Source organism: Phalangium opilio, unplaced genomic scaffold, assembly GCF_054372755.1.
Source record: "Phalangium opilio isolate 3A_F unplaced genomic scaffold, DU_Popi_V2 ptg000105l_1, whole genome shotgun sequence".
Classification (NCBI taxonomy): domain Eukaryota; kingdom Metazoa; phylum Arthropoda; class Arachnida; order Opiliones; family Phalangiidae; genus Phalangium; species Phalangium opilio.
Window position 1 is genome coordinate 7,876,953 of NW_028324207.1, and position 14,934 is coordinate 7,891,886.

General features: G+C 39.0%; 3 protein-coding genes across 5 annotated transcripts; all 3 read left to right on the top strand.

Annotated features, from left to right (window-relative positions):
- The first annotated feature begins 3,075 nt into the window (after positions 1-3,075).
- LOC149629101 (leukocyte elastase inhibitor-like) lies at positions 3,076-5,616 on the top strand. The gene is made up of 2 exons (XM_089851494.1): positions 3,076-4,233; positions 5,306-5,616. The coding sequence occupies exons 1-2, from the start codon at positions 3,171-3,173 to the stop codon at positions 5,485-5,487; spliced, it is 1,245 nt and encodes a 414-aa protein (XP_089707620.1). The 5' UTR covers positions 3,076-3,170; the 3' UTR covers positions 5,488-5,616.
- Positions 5,617-7,122: 1,506 nt separating this feature from the next.
- Positions 7,123-12,059, top strand: LOC149629102 (leukocyte elastase inhibitor A-like). 3 transcript variants are annotated; one of them, XR_016374355.1, is made up of 4 exons: positions 7,123-7,463; positions 7,530-11,342; positions 11,506-11,603; positions 11,695-12,059. XR_016374355.1 is itself a non-coding variant. In XM_089851495.1 (2 exons), exon 2 carries the CDS (start codon positions 8,297-8,299, stop codon positions 9,500-9,502), a length of 1,206 nt encoding a protein of 401 aa, XP_089707621.1. In that variant the 5' UTR covers positions 7,123-7,463; positions 7,530-8,296; the 3' UTR covers positions 9,503-12,059. The 3 variants fall into 3 exon arrangements, 1 of the variants encoding a protein (XP_089707621.1); XR_016374354.1 differs by having other exon boundaries at positions 7,530-11,603; XM_089851495.1 differs by having other exon boundaries at positions 7,530-12,059.
- Positions 12,060-13,329: 1,270 nt separating this feature from the next.
- On the top strand, positions 13,330-14,779 carry LOC149629103 (antichymotrypsin-2-like). Its single transcript, XM_089851496.1, has one exon. It carries the CDS (start codon positions 13,374-13,376, stop codon positions 14,583-14,585), a length of 1,212 nt encoding a protein of 403 aa, XP_089707622.1. The 5' UTR covers positions 13,330-13,373; the 3' UTR covers positions 14,586-14,779.
- Positions 14,780-14,934: the final 155 nt, after the last annotated feature.

The window sequence follows — 14,934 nt, forward strand, 5'->3', positions numbered from 1 at the left end:
ATACCGATCTCACTAAAAGGAAACATTTAGCTGACATAACATTATACCCCTAAAGAATGGCCTTTTTAAATATATAGGGATAAATATTCAAAAAATAAATTATCTCTTATTACAAAATAATTAGCATTTAATTTGTCTTAAAAACAAGGACTACTGCGTCACCCTTGGTTTAGTAGCGTCTGCTAAATCGAACCTCTTACCCCTTCTGGATTGGTTGTATTCACTTAGGCTGAGAGAGGTTAAGGGTAATGTCGGGGTAAAAGGTTCGGTTTAGTAGATGCCACTAAAGCAATGGCGACACAGTAGTCCTTGAGTGCATATACTTTTCTTGAGGTGTGTTGTGTATTGACCGCAAGGCGGCGCTCCAAGATGAACATCACGTGACAGAGTGATGTGGAGTGACAGAGCGAATGAAGAGACTAAGCTATATAGACGTTTTTCTAAGTCGTGAATTAATCATTCTCAATATCTTTGTTGTAACTCAATCAGTATTAAAGTATGTTCGTTAATTAAGTACCTGTGACTTTTACTAAACACGAAACATAACATTGGCGACGGAGTCTTTCTTTCCTTCGCGGGTCCGTTTTTTTTCCGTTTCACGCTACCGCTCGCTTCCATCAATTCCTTTATGGTCGACACTTTCGAATCTACACTGATCACAAGCCACTATTGGGGTTGTTAACTCCCACTAAACCGCTTCCGCCCATGGTTTCACCACGGGTTATAAGATGGAGTCTCCTCTTATCGGCTTACAATTATGAACTTGTTTACCGTCCGGGAACCAAAATTGCTAATGCTGACGCTCTTAGTCGGTTGCCGGCCGCGACGCCAGACGTTGAGGTCCCGCAACTCTCCGAAGTCCTACTCTTGGAGAACGTCCCTGTCGACCGCATCGACGCGCTTACCATAGCCCGCTCGACCAAGTCCGACCCCACCTTATCTCGCGTGGCCTTGTGGTCTCTCAATGGATGGCCACCTACCGTACCAGAGGAGCGATTTCTTCCGTACTACCGTAGACGCCACGAAATAAGCGTCCATCGTGATTGCGTCCTTTGGGGTTGTCGAGTCATTGTTCCCGAGGATCTGCGGTGCGACGTTCTTACAATCTTACACGGTTCCCATCCAGGAATCGTTCGAATGAAGGGTCTAGCCCGTAGTTATGTATGGTGGCCAAATCTGGATAGAGCGATCGAAACTACCGTACAAGCGTGCAACACGTGTCAAGAAACGCGTAGGAACCCTCCGAAGGCACCAATTCACCCTTGGGAATGGACTGAAAAACCATGGTCTCGATTACACATAGACTTTGCCGGTCCCTACCAAGGCCAGACGTTCTTCTTAGTTGTGGACTCTCACTCTAAATGGCTAGAAGTTATGCCCGTGACTTCTTTGTCCGCCAAGACCACTATAGCGAAACTACGGACTCTCTTCGCTACGCATGGTTTACCAGACACCATTGCTTCAGATAACGGAACCACATTTTCTTCGGAAGAATTCCGCACGTTCCTACAATCGAACCTAATTCGACAAGTATTCGTCGCGCCATACCACCCATCGTCGAACGGACAGGCCGAACGCATGGTGGCAACTACCAAAGAGGCTCTCAAACGAATCATAAGTGGCGACTGGCAAACCAGATTAGCCCGTTTCCTATACTCACAGCACACACTTCCATGCACTACGACAGGGAAATCACCGGCCGAATTATTAATGAATCGCCGCTTAACTTCGCTATTGGATCGTCTTCACCCTGATTTAAATAAAGCTATGCGTGAGAAACAACAGGAGGTAACCTCTGCGGCACAGACCCACACAAAGATTCGGTCGTTTTCACCTAACGATCCAGTATATGTTCGCAACTATACGACCGGCCCTCGTTGGACCCCAGCTACCGTAGTAGACGCCACGGGTCCTCTCTCATATCGGGCCGCCACTATGGACGGTACCGTTATTCGACGACATGCGGACCAGATTAGACAACGGGTTGACTCAACCGCGCATGAAACGCCTTCCATGCCCCCAACTACAGCACGATCACCATCACCTTCGCAACAGGTCGACTCGCCCCGCGATACTCAACCTGCTCAATCCGACGCGTCAACTAATGCCGAATCTTCCGCGTCAACCGCCGTTACTCCTCGCCGTTCCCTACGTCCCCGGGTCCCTCCGAAATATCTTGCTGACTTCGTCCATCAATTATTGGGGGAAGGAGTGTTGTGTATTGACCGCAAGGCGGCGCTCCAAGATGAACATCACGTGACAGAGTGATGTGGAGTGACAGAGCGAATGAAGAGACTAAGCTATATAGACGTTTTTCTAAGTCGTGAATTAATCATTCTCAATATCTTTGTTGTAACTCAATCAGTATTAAAGTATGTTCGTTAATTAAGTACCTGTGACTTTTACTAAACACGAAACATAACAAGGTGAAACGTCATAGATTCTCGTAAAGCGACGCCTGGTGAGGCGCTGTTAAAGGCTTAGTGCAGACTAAATAGAAAGATGGACTGCAAAACCGAGTGTAGTCAATTATCGCGTCTCAGTGAGTGTCTAGCATTACGAAGTATAGGTAGTCTCATACTTATGGAACATATCTTGTAAACTTATGATTTTTGAATAGAACTTTTATAACACTTGAATAATTCATAAGTTTAATTTTGAAGCACGCAGATTCTTATCAATTAATAGCATTAGAAAGTTGCATATTCAGGTAAATAAATATGTAGATAATCCTCTACTCGACTCGGAGAGTTAATATTTTGCTTTACCAACTTGTTTGTAGTTTAAATTAATCACTCAAGTAGACAATCAAGTAGACAATTTTAAAGTTAACTTCGTTTGTCTATTGTCATACTATTAGATATCGTATCTTGGCTATTTCAACATTTTTAAAAAGTCTCAAACAAAAAATTTGTTCAATTAATAGTCAACTTAATGGAAGTTAAGAAGATAACCGTACAAACTAGAGTGAGATAAAATCCAGCAAAAAACTCTCCTCTTTCTGACGTCAGCAAGGGTGGTCTTCGTCAATTGGTTTATATTAACTCTGGGAAAGATAAGGGTAAAATATTTGGGTATAAAGAGAATAATTTGTACGTGTATCTCGTTCGACACTTTAAATTAAACGTTGTGTGAGTCAGGGTGTGTGCAATCAGTGAAAACCGAGTAAAATGGTCGCCCGTAGTTTGTTTTTACCCTTGACCGGCCTATTTATAGTCGGCTTACTGTTGTCGCCTTCAGAAGGAAAAGACAAAGATTTAACCAGCGATGTTGCCGTTCAAGGACTGTCCAAAGCCAACCAAGAATTTTCCTTCAACCTCTACAAGAAGTTGGTTAAACCACGAGAAAATATGATCATGTCCGGGTTCAGCGTCGCTACGGTGTTGGCCATGCTGTTACAAGGTACCCGCGGATTAACGGAAAAGGTCCTTCTGACCACCCTTGGATACGACAAGATGGCTCCAGGGCTTGTTGAAGATGCGTACAAAAAGGTTCTCGAACAAGTTAGAGGAAACAAGGAATATCAACTGGAAATCTCCAATTCAATCTGGGTTCGAGATACAGTGTTGATTCGAGATGAATTCCAAAGACGCGTAAGTCAAACATTTCGCACGGAAGCCATGAAACTAAAGAGTAGAACGGCTATGGAGGACATCAACAAGTACGTCGCCAGGAAAACCGGAAACTTGATTAAGAACTTCATGAAGGAGAAACCAGGAGACAACACTGTCATGATCTTGATGAACGCCCTATTCTTTAAGGGGACGTGGCAAACAAAGTTCGACAATAGAACCTTCCCAGCTGGGTTCATAGACAATGACGACGAAGTTCCCCACGACGCCGGAAGCGCGGTAACTACGATGATGAGAGTCAAGGACCAATTCCCGTTCGTCGAATCTAACGAACTAAAAGCCGAAATTGTTGAACTACCCTATAAGGGAGGCGAAGCTAGCATGGTGATATTGTTGCCAAGTCAAGGAACCACCCTAGTAGAAATGGAACACCACATGACCTCCGAAAAGTTGCGAAGTGCCATGAAGGAACTGAAACCCACCAAGATGTCCTTGATTATGCCCAAGTTTAAAGTCGAAAGTGAACTGGATTTGCAGGAACCATTAGCGCATATGGGACTTGGTGAAATATTCACCGCTAAAGCTAATTTTACCGGAATTGGTTCTCACCTTCAAGTGACCGAGATTTTTCAAAAAGCAGTCATTGACGTAACACCAGAAGGTATGTGTGGAATTTTTTTCTTAACTATTATAGGGTTTCAACATGATCATATCACATGAAACCGCGATTAATAGAACTGATAGGAATTTTTCAAGTAGTATTTTACTGATAAGCTTTAAAGTAAACAACAATATCATAAACCAAAGCAAATAAAAAACTTAAGTAGGGCCGCGTTGTTACCAAGACGGAAAATAGGCTAATTTTATAAAAAATATGTGACCCTTTAGTTGATAGAGTTGAAGCAGTTTTTGCAATTGTATATTAGCATAAGTTTACAAAATATGGTCCATTAGTATGACACTACTTATACTTCGTAATGCATGCTAGAGACGCTAGAATAGGCTACACTCGGTTTTGCAGTTCATCTTCCTATTTAGTCTGTAACAAATCTAATTATTGACGTTTCAACATGGCCGAATGTCGATGTAAAAAACGGGGTAGGCAACCCTCAGAATCTGGACATACTTAGGGGTTGATCCATTGCCATCTCTGAGCACTCGATCCCGCAAACTTACGGCGCAGGCGTTAAAAAGCGAGGTGAAAGGCAAAGTTTTACCCCCGTGCCTAACCCTCTTAGTTACATCAGTACTCGCCCACATCTCGAAGTTTCATCATTACACTCTGCTGATAAAGATTCTACTAGCCACTTCTATTTCCATGGAACTCTAAACTACACCATACAATGTCCATTTCATAATTCCTGATTATTGAATCAGATATTAAATTAAGCCGCGTTTACACGAGACACTTTGAAACCGTTTTAAACCATGGATGGAAAAAAAACTAGTTTTTTCATCCATGTTTAAACCGTTTTGGAATGTACAAAAAAAATATTATGCTGTTAAAACCAGAGATCTTTCACGAGAAAATGCAAATATTATTTTTTAAAAAGTGTTAGGCCTTTCCAAAACGGTTGAAAACGGTTCCAAAGTGTCTCGTGTAAACGCGGCTTTTGATATTCAATATCAATGGCAAAAAATAAGCTTAGTGGGAATGGGCTTTCATTTCTAATACACTTGTTAAAGTATGGGTTTTCTTAATTAAAAAATCTTTTTAACATTCTTTTAAACAGGCAGTAAAGCAGCCGCTGTAACATCGGGAACCCTGACGAGGCTTCGTCCAGCTTTTCCTGAAAGATACAGAGTGATGCGAATTGTCCATCCTTTCTTCTTTGTCTTAAGACACAAGCCAACTGACGCCATCCTGTTCATGGGGCGATATTCTAAATCTGCACCTTTTAATGACAAAGCATAGTAAAAAAGTAAATAATTTATAAAACACAATAACAATGGTTTCCAACCTAGATTACCAGGAATGTATGAAAATTTTGATACTGTCAAAATGTTTTTAAGATAAAATAAAGTTGTACTTTTTCATAAAAAAGGGTGTGCCACTTAGTATCACAACAGCATAAGTAAAATAATTCATCGATGAGATTTTATTTTGAACTGGCATTGCATTTTGCTCTGTCCGATCGAACTGTGAACGTCTGTTGCGAGAAATAAGATAGTCTCCTAGCCACGGACTTCGGACCAAATTTGTCTTATCTTCCCCCGAAAAACATGGTTGATATTTTCGATTATTGTATAGTTTATTATATGCAATATAACCTATCTTTGTCAATGGTTACTGAGAGCTTGTCATGAAGTCGGTGAAACGTCATAGATTCTCGTAAAAGTGACGCGTGGTGAAGCGCTGTCAAAGGCTTAGTACAGACTAAATAGGAAGATGGACTGCAAAACTGTGTGTAGTCAATTCTCGCTTCCGTCGTTCTCGAACTAGCTCGAGCTGTAAGTCTCTAACATTACAAAGTATAGGTAGCGTCAAGAAGTGATATCTAGTTTATTAGGGAAAAGGTATAAGTTCGCCACATATCCAGTCCAAACGTAGGTCCGAAGTTAATCCTGGCTCTAAATTACAACCAGCATCTCATTGATTCTTGAAAACCACGTATCAGCGTGACGCGAATGACGAAAATTACGTGTTTCCGACTGAAGAGAGGCGAAATAGCCTGGCCTCCTTTTACGTCCTCCCTTGTATTTTGAAAGGGGGACTGGGACTATGGCGCGCGAATACTTAGGCATCTTAAACTTTCTCCTTAATAAACTAGATATCACTTCTTGGTAGCGTCATATTAATGAATCAAAACTGTTTAAAAATCGTTAAATTAAAGGATTAATTATGGCAAAATAATATTTTTAAAATAGGACATTCTACTGAACATTTTGCGGCTTCTTTTTCAAAAAGGGTGTACTTCTCAGAAACTTTAGAAATATTATAAACATACGCCAATATTGTGTCTATCATAAACACTATAAAATTCCTATGAATTGAACTTGTGTAATTGTAATTGCTTCTTAATAACCTAGCATTCTAATTAGAAATATGTATCTAATACGTGGAATGACACTAATAATTTCGCAGTTATTTTTCCATCATGTACATACGTAATGCCATTTAAATAAGAAAGTCACGTTTAAATTCCAGAATATAAATGTATTTCGATAATGATAATAGAATCAGGGTGTTTCTTTAGAAATCATATTTTTATTCATGTACGTGTACTGTCAGTGTATTTAAAGAGATAGTCCCATGATCAATGTTGTATTATAACGTAAGTTCATAAGATATGTTCCATAAGATTGTCACAGATTAGTGAGAGCTTGTCATGAAGTGACGTAGGTCATAGATTCTCGTAAAGAGACGCCTGGTGAGGCGCTGTCAAAGGCTCAGTATAGACTAAATGGGAAGATGGACTGCAAAATCGAGTGAAGCCAATTCTCGTTTGTCGTTCTCGAACTAGCTCGAGCTGTAAGTCTCTAGCATTACGAAGTACAGGTAGTGTCTTACTTATGGAACATATCTTATTAACTTATGATTATAATCAGTATAAGAAATAGTTGTTATGGAGCCCAGCGAGAAAGGCGAACCCCACTTGCTGATAGGGTAAACTTAAATTTGTAATATAAAATTCTGTGAGGCGCTAGTCACCCAGCCCAACACCTACAAAACAAGCAATGCTAAAGCCATATGCTTCCAGTAGCAGACGATTAAATAAAATCTTTTACACTTCCTTTGAATCATAAACTAAGACGCAATGAAACTGTATACAAATTAATTGAAAAGCAAGGTGTCCGGATGTTTCATTCCCTTTTGTGGCTGCCATTTTACAAGATGGCTACCGATTGAAACAAAAATTATACAAATCTGCAATAGAATCTCATTAACACGTATGCAAACCTTTTCTCAACTCAATTAATATTCAGGAAGTCTTGATCTTTCACTTACTTTTTTAGCCGCCATTATACTAAATATTATATAGCCTACAAGAGTCTCATTAACACGTATGTAAAACGTTTGTCAAATCAATTGAAGTTCTATAAGTCCGGATGTTTCATTTCGTGGCTACTCAGCGATCCCACATAACAGCTACCATTTTACAAGATGGCCTCCAATTAAAATAATAAGTGTACAGCTCCCCAACTTAATCATATTATCACTTATGCACTGGGATAGCAAGTTCGTAAAGACTGCATGCCACCAGTCCTTTAACAATCTCTTTTTCCAAAAGTGAGTATATAATAATAATAATGCGTGTCAAGGAATTAGTTTTTTTAAGAGTTCCGGGACCGGTTTTGCTTTTAATTTTTTTATGTCTCTTTACTTTTATCATACCGTGTATCTACTTATAAACCCGCTGAGAGAGCCAAGGTATTTCCCCCGTATTATTACATTACGCGAGCGCAGTTACTGGAAGGGGGAACGAAACAGTATACAAGTCTCGTACTCGAGACCGCAATTACAATGTCGTAATAGACGAGGATGTGTTTGGCCTTGCTAAGTTATTCCAAGAAGAGTTATTTCTTTTTACCACAACCATTACAGAGTGACGCAGGTACGGGAAGGTTGTCCATTGTTGCGTGGTGCTGGTTTTTACGCGGCCTTTTTTCAACCATCATTAGTATAAATGCGAGGAAGCTTAATTTAGAAACGTCATTTCAAATTGCAGCAGTTAAAGGGGAATAATCAAATATTTCAGTCGTCTTCAATTTAAATTTAAATAATGAAGTGGTTGTTCGTGGTATTCGGTTGCCTTACTTTGGTGACTTTGTCAACACCCGCGATATTGTATGGCGAACCGGAAAAAGAGGAAGCTTTGCGGTCTCTAACCATCGCTAATAACGACTTCTCAATCGCGCTTTACAAACAAGTACTTAAAAACGGTGAAAACACTGTGAGTTCACCGTTCAGCGTGCTTACCGTCTTAGCCATGCTTTTGGAAGGCGCAAATGGGGCTACAGCCCACCAAATACGGGTGGCAAGTCGTTTGAGGAATCTAAGCAAAGAGGACATGGAAGGGGCGTTCATGAAAATGCTGACGGCGTTACGGCAAGGTGATGGACACGAATTAACAGTGGCCAATTCAGTTTGGGTCCACAAAACCTTCGACGTTCTACAAGACTTCAAGACGAAACTTACAAAGATTTTCAACGCTGAAGAGAGACCGTTAGATCTGTTAACAGCTGTTAGGGACGTAAACCAATGGGTTGACGGCAAAACCAACCACAAAATCCCCAGTTTGCTATCCGATGTTCCCGGGGACACCGTTATGATTCTTTTGAACGCGATATACTTCAAAGGTAAATGGGAAACCGCGTTCGAAAAGGCCAATAATACTGTGGAACCTTTCAAAAACAACGAAGTTCAAGAGAGACCCACTACCTTCATGAACTCGCGCAAACGAATGTATTACGGAGAAAGCGAGGCTTTGAACGCTCAAGTACTTGAACTACCTTACAGAGGATATGACACCAGTATGGTTGTTTTTCTACCTCGTAAAGGTTCCACGCTTGTCGAAATGGAACGAAAAATGAGTGTCGGTGACATACTGGACGCCACTAGGAAACTTTATAAGAACATGGTGCATCTCTCCTTACCCAAGTTTAAAGTTGAATCTAACATTGATTTAATTGAACCATTGAAAGCTTTGGGTTTAAGAGATGTTTTCACGGATAAGGCTGACTTAACTGGAATTTCACCAAAGAGTCCAATCAAGGTGACGAGGGCCTTGCAAAAAGCAACTTTAGAAGTTAACGAAGAAGGTTCCGAAGCCAGCGCGGCTACAGCCTTCGTTGTCGGCTTGAGGACCGCCCATTTCGGTTTCTTCGATGATCCAGTTGAGTTTAAAGCAAATCATCCTTTCATGTATGCCATACTTCATAAGCCAACTCAGTCCATCTTGTTCATGGGACGGTACACTGCCGTCTAATTACCAATCCTAGAAAATATTCCTTAACTTAAAATTTTGATCCAGTAAATTTGCATATAATTTAATTGGATAGTAGTGTATAGTGGTCGGCGTTTGGACAAGATAATCCACAGAATTTTGGTTAATCAGTAATCCATGGATAATAATCAGATAATTATTCGTGATTACATTGCATTAATCATAGACTTCCCGTGGATAATTTCAAATTATGAATAAAGATAAAACAAACAGATATTATCCTATCCAAATGCCGACCACTAGTAGTGTATAATTCGGTTATTAAATTTTTAAATGAATTCTTCTTAATGGAATAAATAACTTGATAAGTAACTTTGTTAAAGAATTAGAAAAAAATCGGTTTAAATAATCTTTGGCTACACCACAAAGAAAACGACACAGTTATGACGTTGCCTTGTTGCTTTAGTCACTGAACCTGGGACCAATGATAGAAGGTAAAGTTTTTCACCAAATGACTACACTTCAAATTGACTATTTATAATCCAATTTCGAAAATTAAAACAAACTTCTAGAACTTAATTCAAGTGTTTAAGACTACCAAAACCTTACAATTGTTTAATTTAAACGACACTCTAATTTTAAGCATAAATTTAATAAATAAACAAGACGGCCCAAGGGCTCGTAATAGTAGCCATATCGTACGAGTGAATAGCCCCTCTATACCCTACCCTAACGAGTGGATAACCCCTCTATACCTTACCCTAATGAGTGAATAGCGCTATCTTTTTCAATGCTTAAATGATTTACCGTGCATAAAATCAGAGTGAATAGCCCCTCGATTCCCTACTCTAAACAGTGATTAAATTATAACCGTATAAATTTACTTATGCTGTAATTCTAATATTCCGGCGAATCGAAGAACAGATAGTTTTTAGTGATAATCCCCTCGATGAGTTTACAACATAGACTTATGCCGATGCACACTTATCGCATCTTATAAATTTCTAACAAGGACTTATGCCCAGAAACTTTTGAAAGAGAAAGTTTAGTTATAGTGATTACGCATTTTAGTGATTATCCCCTCGAATTACCTTTAGCAATGCTAAAATGATCAGACGCATAACGCCCATTTAACACTATGTTAGCTCTATCTAAACCCACATTTGAATTAACCGCCAAAACGTTCCAGTCAAACATAACATAGATGACAATAGCTACCGAACGAGAACGAAACACATAAGGAGCGAGGTAGGAAACGGGGAAGATCGTTATCTATTTAATTAGCACAAACATAAAAAAAATATATAAAAACCCCAAACATACAAATTCATAAGTATCCGACCCCACAGATAAAAATTCAAAAGTTTCCGACCCCACAGATTAAGAGGTACCCCACCCCACATCACCCCGACATTTAAGAGATAAGAATAAATAATAAAAAACTCGAGGTTTCTATCAAGTCTCTATGGTTGAGTGGGTAGAATGTTTGTCTACTAAACCAGCGGCTCGGGTTCGAATCCCGGGTCTAACCTGAAAAAATTTTAATTAAAATTAAATCTCTAACCGAGCCCAGTAACCCCTAGGGGTGGGTTGTGGTAATATAAAGTTCCTTTTAAGCTAAAATCTGACGATAACGAAGCGACAACCCCGGCCACTACTACTACTACTACTACGACGGCTCGGGTCAAACTAAGAGCCTATCGTATACTACGATATGGCTAAAAAGAAGAAAAAGCTTTAAAAACACGAACTTTCGCCTTTGGTGATGTGTTTCGCGCCATTAATCATCATAAGTACATCGGAGACAGGAAAACTATGTGTTGACATCGGAACTAGACTGTGAGGAGTTTGAACGAAATGGAAAACAGCGCTTTTTCTTCAGGTATAAACCGGGTGGCAAAAACATTTTTTCGCGGTTTTTTCTTCTTTAAGTGAAAAAAAATAATAATAATAAATTAGAAATAAATATAAAAACATTTAGATTAATAAGAAAAAATATATCTGAAAACCAGAATATTACCAAAAGATTTTACTTTTCATGTTAGCAACTGTTAATAACTCGAAAGCGGATTTCAGTTTGTTTGTTTGAACAACAATAAATGTTATAATATTGAATAGGATCAAAAGTGTTTAAAGACCTAAAGTAGGTTAATAGAAACCCCACTTGAGTATTTTTAATTAACATTAAACGTATTTTCCGGTTTTTCCCACTTTTTTAACAACTCTGAAATTAGGAATGTGTGAAACGATTCAAGTCTATTTGGTCCTCGTTTTGAAAGTCGATTTTGGGAGGCCTGAAACCTTAGTTTCCTTGATCCTTAGAATGTACTGACCACTTCAGTGTCAAAAGGGGTCATCTACAAATCAACATGTTCTTGCCAATCGTTTATACACTGGATTGAATATTGTTTTTATGTTATATAAGTTTTAATAAAAAATCCAATTGTCCTTAAAAATCTTGTATATATATACGAAGAAAAACAATCACAAACAAAAGTATTAAAGGGAAGTAGAAGCGTTCTTATAAGTTGAATTTATTCGCATTAGAATCATAAAATAGTGTGAAAAATTAAATTAAAATTTTTTGATTTGTAACCGATTTTAAAAGTTGCCAATCTAAATTATTCGAAATGATCAATTCAAACATTTTACAAAATTTACGGAACAAAATGTCTGTTGGGGGTGAGCTAAGATTCCTGTCACCGTTTAAACGGTCACACTAGTTGGTTGAATTCAGGAAGAAATCTGAAATGCACCAATATGGATGCTAAAATGATGGTAAGACTTAAGAGGGTGTGACGTTTCTACTCACACAATTGAAAGAAAAAGTAAATATATATAAAAAGTAAACAAAAGTACACTTCATTAACAATTCCCTGCCTTTCATGTAACCCGCTTACAGGAACTAACCAATCAGGGAAGAGCTTTTTGACGTCATAGGTTTATAGAAGTAGTGTATTATGCTGGCGATCCAAACTTAGATTTTTGGTACTACTACTTATGAGCCTATTCACGGCTTGTTCCCTGTGCTACGGTCGGGAAGGTAATCATACGCAGAGGGGGAGGGGTCGACACTATTCTGTTGGTAAAGGAGGGCTTCTAATATTACATCTCCGGTGTGACCAACTTTCAACGAAGTTTACCTTTTGTTTTTATTCTATATACTTTTGGTAAAAGTTTCAAGGAAACCGAGGAAGGAACGCAACTTGCAGGGAAAAGACTCGAAAAGAGATGCTGGGTTTGCTTAGACTTTTCCAAACGCACCCCGAATGGTTGAATGAAACGTCGACCAATGAGAACTTCGGTCGGAATTTAATAGGAAAAACTTAGTAAAAATAGTTTATTTTATTTCAGATAGGCGCAACTGTTTTGGTAATAATTTTTTCGGATTTTTCAGTTTCTTTTATCATTCTAAAAGGAATAAAATGAATTTTTAAGAACCCTTCACGTTCACTTTAAAAACACTTGAAAATATTTTGAAACGGAAAATATTTTGGTAAACCGGAATATTTTGTTCGATTAATCTACCACTCCCATCAGAAAGTTATCATTATAGAAAGTTCTGTTTCTATGACGAACGTGACCCGTTATTAAAAGCCAATTACTTGACGTACAAATTCTTTCTCACACTCGTTACTTATTTACGAGCATTTCTGAAACACAACCTACACAGATATGAACTTTACTTCATATCTTGAACTATAAAAATCGTGTTTTTTTCCATAAAAAGTTTGAGAACTTTTGGGAAATAAATTTAAAAAGAATCAGAGCCGTCGAATGATCTCTCAACTATTGCTTTCCAAAATTCCAAAAATCTAGATAAGGTACTAGAGCAATCCAAAAAGAATATAAATAAACCCGAATTCAGATTAAACATTTAGTATAGCAGAACTGTCCCTAAAAGTAACAAACCATGAATCCCGTGTTTTGCCTAGCATTTTTAATAACGCTCGCAGTTTCAGCTCAAGCTCAACATTCGGGCAATCAGGTATCGAAAGCCAACAATGAGTTCGCTGTTAAATTGTACAAACATCTGAGCAAAGAAAAGGAAAACCTCGTATGTTCGCCCATCAGCGTCTCCACCATCCTCAGCGTGTTACTTCAAGGTTCCCCCGAAACAACTGAAACCCACAAGGAACTACTTAGAGGCTTAGAATATGACAGATTTGGACTGAAGTTGAACAACGTTGAAAACGGATATCGTAAGCTGCTTGAGTCATTGCGTTCTAAAGATGACGTTACTTTGGAATTGGCGAATTCCGTTTGGATCAAGGAAAGGATCCATGTACGAGACGACTTCAGGAAGGACGTCAAGGACGTATTTAAAGCCGAAGTCAAGGAGTTGAAAGAAACTAACGGCGCTGAAGATATCAACAAGTGGGTGGCGGATCGAACCAACAACAAAATCAGAAAACTTTTCGACGGATTGGATGACAGCGTTTTAACGGTTTTGGTTAACGCGATTTATTTCAAAGCACCATGGGACAAACAGTTTGACGAAAGAAAGAACGAGGATGGTTCTCGATTTAAAAGCAACGATGACGTTAACAGCGCGGACACGGTCACCCTGATGAAGCAAAGAGACAACTTCCCGTACTTCGAGGACCCCAGTATCAACGCCAGGGTTCTTGCTATGAATTACAAGGGAAGAGAAATGAAGTTAGCCATCTTCCTTCCGAGAGACGGACACAAATTAGCTGATCTTGAAGAATCGTTAACGGCTGAGAAGATTGACCACGCAATTAACAATGCCGAGCTAAGGGAAGTCAACGTCGCCATCCCTAAATTCAACCTTACCAGTTCCTTAAATCTGGAGGAGACTCTGAAAAAGATGGGAATGACCAAGATTTTCAGAGATGACGCAGAGTTTACCAAGATTACTCGCGACGTAGCTGTCAAAGTGAGTAAAGTCGTCCAGAAGGCCACCATCGATGTTTCTGAAGACGGGGCAGAAGCCGCAGCGGCCACAGGAGTCCATATGGTTCCTACTTCTCTCGTGATCTCAAGCGAACGACCAGTTGAATTCCGAGCTGACCATCCTTTCCTCTACGTTCTGTATCATCAACGCACAAAGTCCACCGTCTTCATGGGAAGATTCAAAAACGCTTCAAGGCGAATGGAATAATAATTTCACTCACCTACTTTCGAAATTTCAAAGTAAATAAATCAAATTAAGCATGTCGGTAATTTTAAATTAATTCTTATTGATAGATGTAATTATACGTACAAAAATGAAATACTTTTAAATTTGTAATTAAAAAGAATATTTTCGTTCAACTTTTGACTTTGCTCAATAAAACAACATACTTACCTCTTTATTACGATTATTGCTTCTTTCGCATATTATTAAATTATTTTTTGCAGTCCGCAAATACTTTTTTAACCAAAACCCTTCCCAGATAAATGTAAGAGTTGCGTTACAAAAGGGTCCTGGGCACAAGAGTTCCTTTTGCAACCTTAAAAGACCTAATAGC